Genomic DNA, 16,397 nt, shown 5'->3' with positions numbered 1-16,397 from the left:
AAGCTGCAGCAAGTTATCCAGAAGATCTAGCTAAGATAATTAATGAAGATGGCCGCACTAAACAACAGATTTTCAATGTAGATAAAATAGCCTTATGTTGGAAGAAGATGCCATCTAGGACTTTCACGGGTAGAGAGGAAAAGTCAATGCCTGGCTTCAAAGCTTCAAAAGACAGGCCAACTCTTGTTAGGGGCTAATGCAGCTGATGACTTTAAGTTGAAGTCAATGAACATTTATCATTCTGAAAATCCTAGGGCCCTCAAGAATTATACTAAATCTACTCTACTTGTGCTTTATAAATGGAACAACAAAATCTGGATGACAGCACATCTACTTACAACGTGGTTTACTAAATATTTTAAGCCCAATGTTGAAACGTGTTGCTTGGAAAAAAAGATTCCTTTCAAAATATTAATGCTCATTGACAATGCCCTTGGTCATCCAAGAGCTCTGATGGAGATGTACAACGAGATGAAAGTTGTTTTCATGCCTGCTAACACAACGTCTATTCTGCAGCCCACAAATACTCAAGAAGTTATTTTGACTTTCAAGTCTTATTATTTAAGAAATACATTTTATAAGGCTATAGCTGTCATAGATGGTGATTTCACTGATGGATTTGGCTGAAGTAAACTGGAAGCTTTCTGGAAAGGATTCACTGTTCTAGATGTCATGAAAAACATTTTTGACTCATGGAAAGGGGTTAAAATATGAACATTAACAGGAGTTTGGGAGAAGTTGATTCTAATCCTCATGGATGACTTTGAGGGGCTCAAGACTTCAGTGGAGGAAGTTACTGCAGACGTGGTGGAAACAGCAAGAGAACTTGAAGTAGAAGTGGAGCCTGAAGAGGTGACTGAATTGCTGCAATGTATGATCAAACTTTAACGGATGAGGAGTTGCTTCTTCTGGATGAGCAAAGAATGTGGTTTCTTGAGATGGAACCTACTCCTGCTGAAAATGCTGTGACGATTGTCAAAATGACAACAAAGGATTTAGAATATTACATAAATTTATTTGATAAAGCAGTGGCAGGGTTTGAAAGGAGTGACCTCAATTTCGAAAGAAGGTAAGGTTATCAAACAGCATCACGTTAGAGAAATTGTTTGTGAAAGGAAGAGTCAATTGATACAGCACACTTCATTGTTTTATTTAAGAAATTGGTACAGCCATCCCAATCTTCAGCAACCATCACCCTCATCAGTAACAGCCATCAACACTGACGCAAGACTTTCCACCAGCAAAAGATTATGACTTGCTGAAGGTCCAGATGAAGATTAGCATTTCTTATCCATAAAGTATCTTTTAATAAAGGTATGTACATTTTTTAGACATAACACTATTGCACACTTAACAGACTATAGTATAGTGTAAATATAACTCTTATATGCACTGGGAAACCAAAAAATTCATGTGACTCACTTTATTGCAATATTTGCTTTATTGCAGTGGTCTGGAACTGAATCTGCGATATCTCCAAGATATGCCTGCCCTTTCTGGAAGCTTCTGGGATAACTTTAGCCCTCAGAATTCTCTTCTTCCTCCAAAATCTATAACACTTATTTGGTGCTGGGAAAAAAGTGTAAGGGAGTTTGCACGTGGTAGAGCAGGCTTTCTCAACCTGGGCACTACTGCCATTTTGGGCCAGATAATTCTTCATTGTGGAGGGCATCTCCTCCCTCCATGTGACAACCCAAATGTCCCCTGAGGGACCAAATCACCTCTGGCTGAGCACCATTGTTGAAGCATGATCCCCACATATCAGGTAAGGGGCTAGACTCTGTACAGACTTTGCTCATGGTCATTTCCTACTTTCCTATCAATTTCCTTTACTTCACTTTACTCACTTATTTTTTACTTATTTTGTACTGCATCTTTACATTTGTAAAGCACTTTAAACCTTTTTTTTACAAGGCAGGTAATATATAAACACTCAGTGCTTCTTTCAAACCTTGCCACAACCCTTGAAAGTTGATATTAGCATCATCTTTTAACAGGTGAACACTGAAGACTGGAGATCTCTGTTTGGTAACTGAACTAAGGTCCAAATAACAAAGACTGGAGGAGCAAAGACTGCTCCCAAAGTCCACGCTATTTTCAGGGCACAATACTATTTGTTTACTTTCCGTAGACTTATCCATATAGGTCAACTGAATTTTAACCCGCAGAGCTGGGATTGTGTCTACTCTCTCTTGGGAATACTGTGCATTTTTTGCGATGGCATAGGAACAGTTATCAAAAGGAAAAACAGACTTTTAGCACCCCAGTTTCTCTAGAAAAGAGAGAATGGGTGTATAAAAATCTGATACTAAAAGCATTCATTTTCCATCATTTATCTTACACTACACTGAAACTATTCAATACTTTTGAAGTTTCAGAAAATACATTACAGGAAAAAAATAAATCATCTCAATGATCACTTTAATGCACAACCTCAGCTTCATGGCAATTCCCTCATTTCCTCAGGTGAAGCCTATTTCTCCAACTTATTTCTTTTCAATTGATTGCTAGGATTTCAATCTCTTTAGACCTTTTGCATTAGAGGAAGGAACAAGTCTTCTCTTTTTTTTCTCAACTTGGGAAATTTGGAGTTTATCACACTCTTTCCCCACTTACCTACAGAATTGAATTTCAAAAAACAAATTGCCTTTTAGGACAGAAAGTTCAAAATCAAAGCATTGCCTCAGCATCACGTCCTCAAATTCAGAGAAGCAGAGGTTAAATTTCTCACTCCTGCTTACTCTTAAAAGGCATTTGAAGAAACAGGATCTTGATAAATGGACTTCTGAAAGGAAAAGGGAAGACACCAGCAAAGGCATGAGTCGCATTTTCTGTCCAAGGGCTCCATTATCTCCAGCAATTTTGGTTCTCCATCATCAGAGGACATTGTGTAGCGTGGCTAGGTTTGCTGAGGTTTCAATTATTTTACAGTCCACGCAATTTCACATTTTCAATCAGAACTACAGTTCAATGACATCAGTGTTTTACAGCTAATGAAACTGAGGCCCAATGGCTAACTTGACCCACCACCAACATACAATTTTAAGTCCATGCCCTTCCCTTCAGAGCAGAAGAATTTGAATGTCTAAAGCTCTCCATCTTGGTCAGGAAGTTTCTACTTATCTATAGACCAAAAGTAAATCTTTATTACAGTTAAGAAATATAAATGTCAACCTCACTTTAATGCGAGGAAAACTGTTAAATTAAACCTTCTGAACACATGGATTGGAACTTAGAGCACTTGCCCCCAGAGACGAGAATAGGATTTCTGGGAGCTGGAAAGGATCTTAGAAATGATTTTATAGAACAAGGTGAGGTTCTTTGTCTCACAACATTTAGATTTCTTTATTTTTCTTAATTGGGAAGCAGTGGGTAAAGTAGAAAGCTCTGGATACACTGGGGTCTAGATTTATAAGCTGGAACTCCAGGCATGATACTTCATCTCACTGAGCCCATTTTTACTGACAGAAGTGGACTAGACGACCTTCTAGAACTATTGTTACGTGAATCTCTTATGTTTACCTTATCCTAATAGGAAAATCCTGAGTAGGAAAATCAAATTGTGACAATGTTAGATTAACCTTAGTCTTTTTCCCTTCAGAGTTAGTGACTTTACTGTCCATGGGGACCTGATTTTCATCTCCACTGTAGCCATCTAAACTTGATCACCTCTCATACTTCTTCTTCTGTCCACAAAGGCAGCAGCAGAAACAGCGTAGGGGTGAGTAGGGGGTGGGAGTGGGGTAATGTAAAAACCTCCATACCAAAAAATCAAAATCGTCTCCAAAATTCAGTTTTTTAAGGTTTTTCTCTGTCGGTTTCTTTGTGCCAGTGTTCCTCTGTCGATTCTTTTCTCCCTCTCAAAAAAAAAAAAAATTTCCTAAGGCCCTTCTCTTCCCTCTCATAGTAGGGTAGAGCTTGCTTATTAATAGAACAAGTCTTAGCTGCTTCCCCATAGCAAATGGTTATTTTACAATGTGCATTCAGAATGACTTGAATAATTAATATTTATATACTTCTTATTATGTTCCAAGCACTGTTCTACCTACTTTGCATGTATGAAGGCATTTCACCCTTCGAGAACTGTCAAGTAGGTGCATGTATCCCTCACTATCCAAATCTCTTCACTTCCTGAGTTCAGTGGTTAGAGGTCAGATAGAGTTCAGTGAGCAAGTTTAGATGGCCAGGGAACATTCATTACCCGCATTTACTTTAGTTCGCCCACGCGGGATGGTGAAAGGCCTGACTTTAAATAAAACAAATAATGTCAAACAAAAGTACAAATCCATTGGGTTCCTTTGTTGCAATGGCAAAGGTTTAGTCGGGAGAGTTCGGACAGTGAGCGAAAACTACGCTATTATCTCCATTCCACAGAACAGGAAACTGAAGCACAGGAAGCTGAAGGAAACTGCCTAAGGTTTCATGGATAACGAGAGGCAGAGCCAGAAATCTTATCCAGGCACCACAGCACCAGTCATGACCATGCTCATGCTAGACTGCCCAGCTAAACTTTATTTTTCTTTGTGGCCCATGGCGTCATCCATGTATATTATCACTGTAGTGTTTCTGGGAATGTCTTTGGGGAGGCTAGCCAGAATTCCCATCCCACTTTTTCCCGAGCTCCATTTGTCAAGAGACTTTGATTATATGTTCTATTAGCACCAATATAAACAAGTTCTAGATAACAAAACTTGCTTTTTGTACAGCTTAACAATTTAATCACATGGCTTGAGGACCCATGATGTTCCATTTAGTCACTGTCTTTAATGAATTCCGCCACTGTGGATGAAACAGTGATCTTTCTGTTGTATAGAAATAGGAAAAGCAGAAAGCAGACTCCCACAGCAGACAAACGCAGGCTGAAGTGCAGTGTAACTTGAGCTCTCATTCTGGGCAACCCTTCTTGCAATCTCTGAAAACTTTGGCCCTCTTCAAATCATTGCTTGTCCTCAACTGATAATGCTTGAGACCCGCTTGCCATTGCCAGTTAGGTTCGCACCTGTATGTAAGTCTTTCAATATTACCTAAAGCATTTAATGAAGGACAGCAGCAATGACTCTTCTTAAGAGCTCAGTCAGGGCCCCTCGAGAAATTGTGCAAAAGCAGGGGTGCAGTGCGTCTTCATGACTTGCTCTTCTATGTGTCAGCTGATGGCTGTCCAAGTAGAAAACCAGAGGATATGCTTATGACTACATGTTAAATAAAATCTCTCCTGTTAAGCTGACAGGTAGCATCTTTATAAATTTTACTGAAAAATAAATTCATACTTGATTTCAAAGTCTACTTACACTTTCACATAGTCACAAGGTTAGGCATGAAGTAGGAGTAAACCTACATTCAATCAGTAAAAGTAACAAAGAAAATACACCTCCTTGGAGGCCTTCCAGATGCTAAGGGCCTTGGTTATGCCTGCCACTCAGACTGCCTGCTGCTTTGTCATCATGTGTTGAAAAGGTGAAAGGTATGTGGCAGTGTGCCAGGAGGCCCAAGAAGCCACACTTTAAACATGGGGCAAACGTCTGGAATAATACTTCAGTTCAAAGAAAGTAAAAATGTCATGAATGTAGTGAATTGTAATACAAAGTATATGAGGTTTAAAACAAAACTCTGAGACTTAACATTTCACGGTGAGATTTCCAAGCAAGCACCCGGTATCCCTGGTGATTCTGGATACTCTGGTGCAAAGTGCTGAGATTCTGTGTCTGAGGTTCTCAAGGAGAACTGAACTGACAAGACCTAGGTTCTCATCCAGACTCCGTCACTTACCAGCTGTGTGATCTTAGACAAGTCACTTGCCCTCTAAGTCCTAGTCTCTTTTTCTGTGCAAAGAAGAGGTGGGATTGCATGATCTCTGGGGTCCCTTCCCGCTCCAAAAGGCTGGTGGTTCTTGTTTATATTTGGAGCTCTAACTGCCTAGTTTTGCCTGATCTATGATTTCTAGTAGATGCCATGTGTTTACTCAGCATAGAGGTTTCACATCACTGTGAAATATCCCTTGGCGATCCCAAAGATCTGTCCAAATCTAAGATGCTAATATTCCACTGATTAAGCCATTACCACTCACCCAATGAAGGCTAACCAATACTTCCAAATGCAAGATACACCGTAAGAAAGTTTAACCAATATCCAGACTTTTGCCAAAACTCTTATTTCTTTTCTCCATGGCCTCTGGCTCATCAAATATCCCGGAGATGACTTTAGTGTTCACTAGTCATTATTTGAATATGCCCCTATCATAAACGTTCATAGGCTTGCTGTTTTTAATTGAAATACCCTAAAATCCTTTTCCTTCTTAAAGTATTTACATAAGTGACAGAAGCGAATCTAACTGGAGTCAATAGTAAAAATTCTCTTAAGCACACGCACATAAATTCTATAACACACATCACCTGAACACTTACAACACATTTTAAAAAAATTTAATAATCACTGCCATATTTCCTTCTGATGTATACAATTTAAAAATAAGTCTTGTGCTTTCACAAAGATTTTTTAAAATACAGCACCTGTTTGCATTACAAATGATTAGCAAAATTAGCAAAATCCATTACTTCATAGCTCACCATCATCCGTAAAAACCTCAATTACTTGAGTACTTAGAAAAAAGTTGGCTGGTGGTTGATGGGAAGGTACATTAAAATCAAGCGCGCTTTTCATTTTAAAGGCAAAAAAATCTTCATCATAGGAATCTATTTGTAATCTTCTCAAATTGCTGCTGTCAAAGTCTCCAGTCTGTGAATACATCGATCCCCTTTCATGACTGACAGGGGTCAGTATGAAATGCTGGGAGGTATACCCTACAATTTAGGAATTGGCGTGGCTGCCATGGCTATGCTTTCGATTGCACACTCGTCAGTTCCTCTGCGGATCCGGAAGTAACCGTCCTCGCCCCAGCTGGTGCCCCAGCTGTTTTTAACAATCCAGTAATCCTGCCCGGAGGCTGAGTCAGTACCATAGCCCACCAGCAGAACAGCATGATTAGTCAGCTCAAACGGGTTGAAAGGGTCTCTCAGACCAGTGTGGTGGTAGATCCCGTCATGGTAGTGGAGGAAGTCATTATAGACTTCAAAAGCAACTGCCATGGGCCCATGATGGACCAGCTCAAGCTTCATCAGGGCTTCATTGCAGCCCCCATAGAAACCTCCCACATAGTAGTAATCGGAGGAGTAGTAACGAAAGCAGTCCTTTTTCAGTTTGCACGGCGAATCGGTGCCTGTGTAGGGGAAGCACCCCTCTTCCACCACCCCAAAATCTTGGGCGTACTTTCCTGCGATGAGGTATGGGAAGCCACCTTCACAACCTGAGGATGAATAACACACAGAGTTAGAAAGGGACACAGGAGAAAATGTCCCATTTCCTTTTGTCTTTTCTACTCCATTAATTCTTCTTTATGTAACCCTAGGAAGTTGTTCTTAGTTTAAATGTCACTCCATTCATCCACCCATTAGCCATCGAGCTACCTATCCTCTCATCTCCATCTATCTAACAGACATGTATTTGGCACCTGATGCGGAAGGTGGCTATAACATAATGGTTAAGTGGGAGGCTCTGAAGCCTGACTACGTAGGTTCAAATCCAAAGCTGTGTGAGGAATTTAACTTCTCTGTACTTCTGTTTACTTATCTGTAAAACAGAGACGGCAATAGTAACTTCCTTGTAGGATTAAATTACTTACTTCAAGTAAAAGCAATGAAAGTTCGCTATTATCATCATTATTCAATAGCCAGAACTCTACGTTGGCTTTTCCTCAATGAAGTCTTCTCTGACCACCTTCTGCAGAAAAGTCTAAGTCAGCTCCTCATGTCCCTCCTCCCGTCCTGGCCCTATTGTGCACATCTGTAACCCTGTACTTTTTCTTCTAATTCTTCAATTTCTATTTCCCTCACTTAACTGTAAGCTCCACGAGGGTAAGGACTCTCTTGATACATCGGAGTCCTCAGGGACTAGAAGTCACAATGTCAGTGTTTAATAAGTATTTCAGAAAGAATGAAAGGCTCACTGACAAATAATCATTCACCAGCAGTTTCACTGGTGAACTGAGGAACCGTCTAGTGCCAAATCTCGGGTTGACAGAAGAAAACTTTAAAATGGAAATGTTTCTTCCTCAATCGGTGGCAGCTGAGCTTTCTACATATATTATGTATGTCCTGTTCTGAAAGCCTATGCATAGAATTTTTAAATTCTCCTAGAGAGAAACCAGTGTTAGTATGGTTTTAGTAAGAATCAGTTTTTGAAGGGAGACCTTCCTTGGAACTGAAACTCTAACGCTTAGAAGCTGTGTGGCCTTCAAAATATTAAAGAATAATGTATCTATTTCCTCTCTATAAACAGGGATCATATCTACTCTTTCAGGGTTTTGAGCGTTGTTGGGTAATGTATGTAGAAGGCTCCTAAGAGCCAGTGCTCATTCAATACATAGTAACTACTGACATGTTGCTGGATGGGGCGGTGAATTCCATGAGAAACCACCCATTACTAAGTGATATGGCCAGAAGTGCACCCAGGTTTTCTGACTAGAGACCTGTGCTCTCTACTATACCACCCTTCTGCCTTTGCCCACAAAGGCCAACTACATGCAGGTAAATAATGCCTGAAATATGCAACTTACCTTGAGCATACTGGCTGCAAGACACAACCTCCTGAGGACTCAAGATTGGGGTCTGAGAGTTGTTGGTGAGGATACGGATTCGTGCTTCCAGCATACCCATAGAAGCAAATGAGTAGCAGCTTCCACAAGATGCTGGTGATGGAAAAGAAAGCTATATAACCCAAGGGACCTTTGAAGCACTCACGAAGAAACAGAAACAAACTTGAGTCGATGAGATACGTTAATGTATTTCTATTGGGTATTGCTGCTGCTGCTCATAAGGAGCAGCACAATAAAGAGGATTCAACCAACAGACACTACTAACCTTGCAGGCAAACACTAAGATTTCAGCTTTTTCATCAAAAGGCAAACATTACCACATGGGGCTTTCCTTGAGAATATTTTAGGAGAAAAAAACTCCTAACTTCTGCAAAGTATTTGACACTATTCTTGAAAATGAAGAAATGATTTATGTCTGCAACATTCTGAGCCATCAGGTTGAGAGAAATCTATGGAGGGACACGTGAAAGTCGAACTTTTAAATAGCCCCAGAGCAGCATCTTCCAAAGCAACTTGTTGGGTGGAAGTGACCCTACGAATAGCTCAGGATGGGTGTATTGTAGAGATCTGGATTTAACCAGGGTCAAGGAGGCAAGAAACAACAAAGCTGAAGAAAGGTAAGAGAGTAACGCTAGTGATGGATACAGCATTCAAGGTGGCCAAGGAGGAAGGAAAGACATAAGGAAAATAGAGGTAGTGAAATGGAAAACAGACTGGCTCTAAGGGAAAAGCGTAACAGCACACAGCCACGTTCCCCGAGAAGTGTCGCCAAGAAGAGAGAGGAACATAAAAGCCAAAGGGAGGGAGGTGAGAAGGTAAAAGAAAACAGATTTATTGAATACCTGGATGCTCTGGCAAGAACAAAACATGTTTACGTAAGAAGCATATGCTAGGAATATAGTTGCTACTTCAAGAGAAGGAAAATGTATTATGAGGTAATTTATATAAACATTATTATTTTTCTATATGTGTCTTCAATATGTGTGGGAAAAAGAAATACATGTAAGAAAATATGGCATGGGGCTGGCCCCGTGGCCGAGTGGTTAAGTTCGCGCGCTCCGCAGCAGGCGGCCCAGTGTTTCGTTGGTTCGAATCCTGGGCGCGGACATGGCACTGCTCATCGGACCACGCTGAGGCAGCGTCCTACATGCCACAACTAGAAGAACCCACAACGAAGAATACACAACTATGTACCGGGGGGCTTTGGGGAGAAAAAGGAAAAAATAAAATCTTAAAAAAAAAAAAAAAAGAAAATATGGCATGTATTTAACAAAACTGGGACTTCCACTTGTTAGAATTCTAGAAAGAAAGGAGCATAATTTAATCTATTATTATACAGCCTCTTTCGCTTCTGCTACTAATACAAATTCTTCAGAGATATGCTTGTACCAAATCCAAGACACTGGCATTAAATGCAGTTATACACAATTGATATGTTATTCAATTTATTAATCTATTAGCTACCAAATTATTTGAATGGTGAGTACTCCCTTAAGCACTTAAAATAAGATTAATGAACAGACAATATTACAATTCAAAAAATTCATCCTACATAAAGAGAATGCTGCTTTTGTTCTCTTTATTAAATCTGAATTTAGTAATTTAATAACTGCCTTCCTTAGACAGAAAAGTATTCAAAAGAATATTACATATTCAAATATTATCAGGAATGTTGTTTTTCCTTTCTCCAGGTGACTTGCTTCACGGCCTTCCCTCAGTACAAAGGAAAGCCAGGATAGTCTACGCTAGGATAGTCTGTGCTCAGCCTCCAACATGCTAAACTCTACTTGAATTACTTCTGTTGTTTTCCTCGAACTAAACTGTGACTTTCCTTGAGTGTTCACAGGAAATGTGTTTACTTCGTCTTGGTGCCTGATGTAATGAAGGAATTCAGTGCATGTTTGTAGAAAGAAAAGTCAAGTTATGAACAAGTGGATAAATATTTACATCCAGGAAAGCAAGTGACACCAGTGGAAAAAGTCAACTTGTTTCTAAGCTATAAAGGAGACAGAACCCTAGGTGCTAATGTGAGCTTTCTCTAAGTAGTTCAACAATACCACAGGGCCTAGACTTAGGGTCTGTTAGAGCTCTACTACCATTTAACTGCTATCATTTCTGATGTTCTCCAAAATTCTCCCACAAACGCGTTAGATTTATCCATACCATACACTGCTTTTGCTGCTGAAGGATCACCTAAATTATAAAGATTAGAAGAAAAACACTCGGAAGAGGGCCTTGGAATTCATCTAGCGTGCAACCTACTCACTTGATAATGCATACACTGAGACTCAGAGAGAAGCAATGATCTGTCCAAAGTCACAAGGCTAAGAGATGGCAGGTGCTAGCAGCTGAGTGTCTCCCAATGCAGGACTAGTATCCTATTCTGTTTATAGGTCTGTATCTGCTTTAAAAAAGCTTTAAATTTTCTTTCTCCATCATCTAGTTACTAGATAAACCCAAATTAACTTGTACATTTTGCTTTTAAAACCACCCAAATACTACTCTCCTTAGGATCCCTCTTTCAAATGACAGAATGGCAAAGAACTAGATGAGTGGTAGTAATAGCCAAAGCCAGTGTTCCTTTAATAAGACATCAGGTCTTATAATAAATAACACCCCAGAGAGTCTGGAAATGGCCCCATTTTCATTCCTGGCTCATGGCAGCCACAGAAGTAATCTCTCTTGGTATTAACCATGACATTATCATCTGACCATCCAGCACTGTGGGAGGACAGGCCACATGAACATTCAAGGGCTCAGAATGTGCTCTGTTAACAGAGAAATCACAGGAATGAGGAAAGGAGATAAGCTTCCCCAAGCCCCTGATGTTCCCAGAAGAACTGTGTCAGCTGCCAAGGTAACCAATGCCTCTTTCCAAAAGTCAAGGCCAGAATCCAGATTCTAAAAGGACCATTATCCCTTAAGAAGACTATGATGCAAAAAAGAATAAGAAGGGGCTCTGGCTTAGCAGAGCTCTGCAGTAATCAAATTTCCACAATCTCACTGAGACAATATGATCGCCACATAGTTTAACTATGTTCAGCTGCACCTTCCAACAGTGGAGAACACACTGAACGAGGAGTAAGGAGTAAGGGTTCTTTTCTGGCTTTCTTTTCCCCTCTCTCTCTCGCCTTGTCACTCAGCGATGTGATTCTGGGCAGGCCACTTGACCTTTTTGGCATTTCTGTTTTATTTTGTGTGGAAAATGAATAGGGTGAGGCAGACTGCTTAGAGTCCCTGCCTTCCAGCTCTAGAGCATAAATGTATATAGAACGAGACTTAAATGAACCAGATTTTAAACATTAGGAAAACATTCTGCATTTCCTAATTGATGCGACCTGAGAGACACTCCCCTTCTCTCTTGAAGACACGATAATAAATAAAGACAGCACAGCTGGGAGAAGAACAAAGAAAGTTCCCATCTTCCAATTGCCTAGCCTCTCTTCCTTCTTGCACTTCAAAGTAAATCTAGCTAGAACGCTGGAGCTTAAAGCTGTTTTCAAGCAGAACGGTAAAAATCTCATTTGTCCTTCCAATATTTCTTTTTTCATCAATCTTGATTTGTGCTTTGAATAGAAAAAGTTGTGAATTCCCTTAACTGTGGGTATTTTTGAATTCTGGGTTATGTAGAATACTTGGTATTCTTCAAGTTAGTGGAAATTTCCAAGCAGCCCAGTTAGCAGGAAGAGAAAATAATTTTTTCCCAAGCTAAAGTACAGAAAACCAAAAGGAAGTCAAAAGAGGAACCTCTAAGTACATTACTTTCTCAAGTATCTGATAAGATACTACAGACGAGGGATCAATTCAAAAGCAATTAATCTATCAAAGCTATCAAAGCTATCCAATCTATCCTATTTATAACACTCGAAAAATAGGCAAAACTGGAGACAATAATAGATTTACCAAGTTACAAGAAAACCAGTGTCAAAGAACTTGGCTTTAGAAAGTCTGATTTCCTTCCTTTGAATTACAGTCTCATCACTCAATCATATCTTTTGGAAAGTGAGTGAAACTAAACTTTTCTTTCAACCTTCTATGCTCCCAAGTGAACTTTAAAAACACTTTATCAAAGCAGTTTATCATATTGTATTTTAGTGTTTTGCTTGAAGGTCTTGCTAAACTGTAAGTCTCTAGGACAAGGACCATGTCATATTAGTCTTTATATCCTTGGCCATGAAACAAGAATTTCCTAACATGTTGGATGCTCTATAAACACTGCAACACAGCAGAAGCAACCATGTAACAGGCCCTCAATAATCAACACCTGACATGCAGTATTTACACTTAACCCTCTCAAATAAGTATAGGGAATCTACTTGAGGATAAATTTTAATCCTCTCTTAACATCACCCCTTTCATTTCATGTTCCATTCATTTCTCAATTACCTTCAAATTTCTCTCATTTCCAACCCCTCCTTTCCAAGGAAGTCCTTCCCAAGAAAGAAAAGGTAGGGAAGGATTTCAGGAGCCACACTTTCTCTAGTGCAGAAAGGTCTCAGAAAAACTGGTACAAAGGAAAGAGATGAGATGAGACCTCTGGTGTCAGATGGCGGACAGGAAGTTTGCTGACTCGCTGCTACAGACCTGCTCAAAGCCCTGCATGTTCAGAACACTTGGCAAGAATTCAGTGAGGACGGAACTGAAGGGTCAGTGGTAAACGCTGAGAAGTGGGAGAGGCTGATAATCACCGGATTTTTAGAAAGGGGAAGAACAATTTATCTTTCAGCATTAATTTATAACACTCTCAGGAGACACTAATCAGAATGTTTCCAGACAGCAAATACTACACCTATTTTACAGTAACAAATCAGTCATGTGTACTATAATTATCTTTCAGATGAGCTTAGAAGTAGTGAACCTGAGTATTGTATAAATGATTCTCCAAGTTATTGTTGGCCAAAATTGAGGATAACAAGATAATTTCTATCAAGTGCTATTAGAGGAAGAACTATTAAATCTACTCATCCTGTATCCAATTTCTGAAAATACCTGGTAAAATACAATTAAAGGGATGCTTTTGGTAAACCTGGGCTCTGCTCCCAGGCCACCATTCAGGAAGCTGCGTTAATACTTATTACCATATGTTATATTCTGACATAAAGTGAATTGAAAGGTCTTTAAAAAGCTCACAAAAATCTACTTTACCAGAACAAATTTCTAGGATCCATCTTCTGCGCTTCTATAGCAATTAAAGACTAAATAATGTCAGGCGGAGGAGTGGGGGAGAGTGGGAAGACAAATAGCAAAGAAGGATTCCAGCAAACCTCTTGCAGAAGGAAGACCAATTTGAGCTGTGTGCAATTCTTTGTTCCTACACTAGTCTCTCCTACTAGGAGAGCAAATGAGTTGGGCTTGCAGATCACTCTGATTAATTTCATTAGCTACTGGAACATACACTGAGAAGGAGACCGAAGAAATGCCGAGCCCAGCTGGAGAGACTATTTATTACCAAAGCACATCATGGATACAAAAGGAAGAAGTGAGTATTCATTGGCCATATATTGTCCATTTCTTTACTAAAGTGGATCATGCCCCCTTCTCTCTGCATCCCCAGAATCTACGCCAGAGCCTAGCACACAGCAAATGTTCAGTAAATATTTCAGGATGAATTAATGGAAAAGCAGACTTTCCTTTTTACCTTGGTTTCGAACAGGGGCAACATAATTGATACCGTGAACATTTCTCCAGTCCCAAGATGTCGGCAAATGTAAAATCTTTTCCTGTATTTCAGCAGTCAGTGGTGCAGGTTTGGGCCTAGGATGGAAATACACAGGCGACGTCAATATATAGTCTTTCCTTCGAGGATGATTTCCTAAGCTCTAATTCCATGATTTCAACCACCTGGCTGGCTAGGCTCTAGGATCAGACCCAAACAGCAGTTGTCCCATCAGTGTTTCAAGATGTCTATCACGCAATAAAGTGTCTGTTACACAATGTGTCAGTTACACAACTAAGTCGTGTAAATGGTTTCCATTATCCCTTTCTTTTTCAAGATCTAGTAACTCAATCCTATGAAATGACACTGGTTTTGTAATCACTGTGATGTTATTTTTTAAAAATTTTTTATATTTTTGGTGAGGAAGATTGGCCACGAGCTAACATCTGTTGCCAATCTTCCTCTTTTTGCTTGAGGAAGACTGTTGCTGAGCTAACATCTCTGCCAATCTTCCTCTATTTTACATGTGGGACACTGCCACAGCAAGGCTTGACAAGCAGTGCGTATGCAGGTCTGCACCCGGATTCTGAACCTGTGAACCCCAGGCTGCAGAAGCAGAGCATGCGAACCCCTACACCACGGGGCCAGCCCCTGTGGTGTTATTTTTAGTATGCCTAAATAGTTGCATTCTCTTACTTCTGACAGATTTTGACCAAGAAAGAAGAGATGGGAAGTTGAACATGGCCTAGAAAGGATACAGAGAAAACAGAGGTATTACTGATGGGTGACTCAGGAGATTGTGAAGTGACTATAAAGGAAGTGAAGCAGGCACAGAAATAAAAGGTCTAAGTAGAAAGTAGGCAGATTAGCTCCATAAACAACAGACAAAACTGCTTCATCATTACAGAACTACACCTCACATGATATGGTTGGAAAATAAGACAAGAAAAGGAGAGTTGCCTGGCACGATGAATGATGGATAGACATTTTCTGGAAATGAGACAAGTGTTCTGTCAGCTTCCCTGTATTACAGATTGAAAACAAACAAACAGCATTCTAGCTCTTGACACACTAGACTTCTTGGAGTTTCCCCAAGTCTGTCAAATGCCCGCAGTGTTCCACATCTTGGTGCTGTTGCTCCTTTTCTCTAACATGCCTGGTTGCACACCGCTTAGAAGAAATCCCCTTCGAGTTGTTCCTAACCTCTAACTTTAAGGACAGCTCAGAGAGCAGCCCCTACCCTCCATCAGCCCCTAACAAAAACTCACTCTCTGTGCTCCGTCAACTCTTTCGTTAGGGCACTATTGTCACACTGTGGTAACATGTATTTTTCTGTTACTGTAAACTACTTGAATTTCTTATTCCATTCAGCATTGTCATACCACACTGTTCTAACTTTTCAGTGGTTACCCAGTTGGTTTTTCACCAGGTTCCAATTTAGTCACTGGCAAAGATTCTTTCTGGATGTCTTCATGTCCTCTGCAATTATTCCCACTTGGTTTCCTCTCTCACACACTTCTCTTAGAGATGATATAAGTTAACACTAAGATAAAATGGAAGTAAAACAAAATGGAGAGAGAAAAAAAAATCCCTCATGACTAGCAATCATGACCTTAAGACTTATAAAGAATAGAGAGCATGTTACGTACAGAAATGTCAATTAAGTTTTCACTAAAACATTAACTAAGCCAGGTACACTGCTAGAAGCTCTACGTAACACAGAGATGAGCATGAGGTGGTCTTTGACCATATGAAAGACAGCATTAAGAGACATGAAACATACAGAAATTACCAAAACAAGTACAAAGACGCTATAGTGATGTTATAAAACATACAACTTGGATCATGACCATGGAATAACCAAGGTACATAAAAAGCTATGCACCGTGGAAAATTTTAGATATAGGGTGGGGAAAAACCAAACCAAAAAACAAACCTTAGATATTTTGTCTGAGATTTACGAATAAAAACCAGGTGTAAACAAATTCTGGAAGGAAACAGTTTCTGTGATTTCACACTGAGAGATCAGGAGACTCAACCAGTAACTACCATCACCATCATCCACGCCATTAAGAGGACTAAATATGATACTGA

The 16,397-nt window shown here is 39.9% G+C and overlaps 1 protein-coding gene across 1 annotated transcript in view; it reads right to left on the bottom strand.

Moving 5' to 3' along the window:
• Positions 1 to 6,403: 6,403 nt before the first annotated feature.
• CTSC (cathepsin C) overlaps positions 6,404 to 16,397 on the bottom strand; it is a 38,311-nt gene continuing 28,317 nt past the window's right edge. Inside the window, exons 5-7 of the mRNA XM_008515322.2 lie at positions 14,286 to 14,401; positions 8,609 to 8,740; positions 6,404 to 7,300 (exon numbers count right to left, since the gene is read on the bottom strand). Of these exons, the coding sequence (XP_008513544.2) occupies positions 6,798 to 7,300; positions 8,609 to 8,740; positions 14,286 to 14,401 (751 nt within the window). The 3' untranslated portion in view covers positions 6,404 to 6,797. The remainder of the gene's footprint in view (positions 7,301 to 8,608; positions 8,741 to 14,285; positions 14,402 to 16,397) is intronic.

This window comes from Equus przewalskii, chromosome 6, assembly GCF_037783145.1.
Source record: "Equus przewalskii isolate Varuska chromosome 6, EquPr2, whole genome shotgun sequence".
Taxonomy (NCBI): domain Eukaryota; kingdom Metazoa; phylum Chordata; class Mammalia; order Perissodactyla; family Equidae; genus Equus; species Equus przewalskii.
Note: the sequence above shows the minus strand (reverse complement) of the source record. Positions and strands in the feature narration are given on the sequence as shown.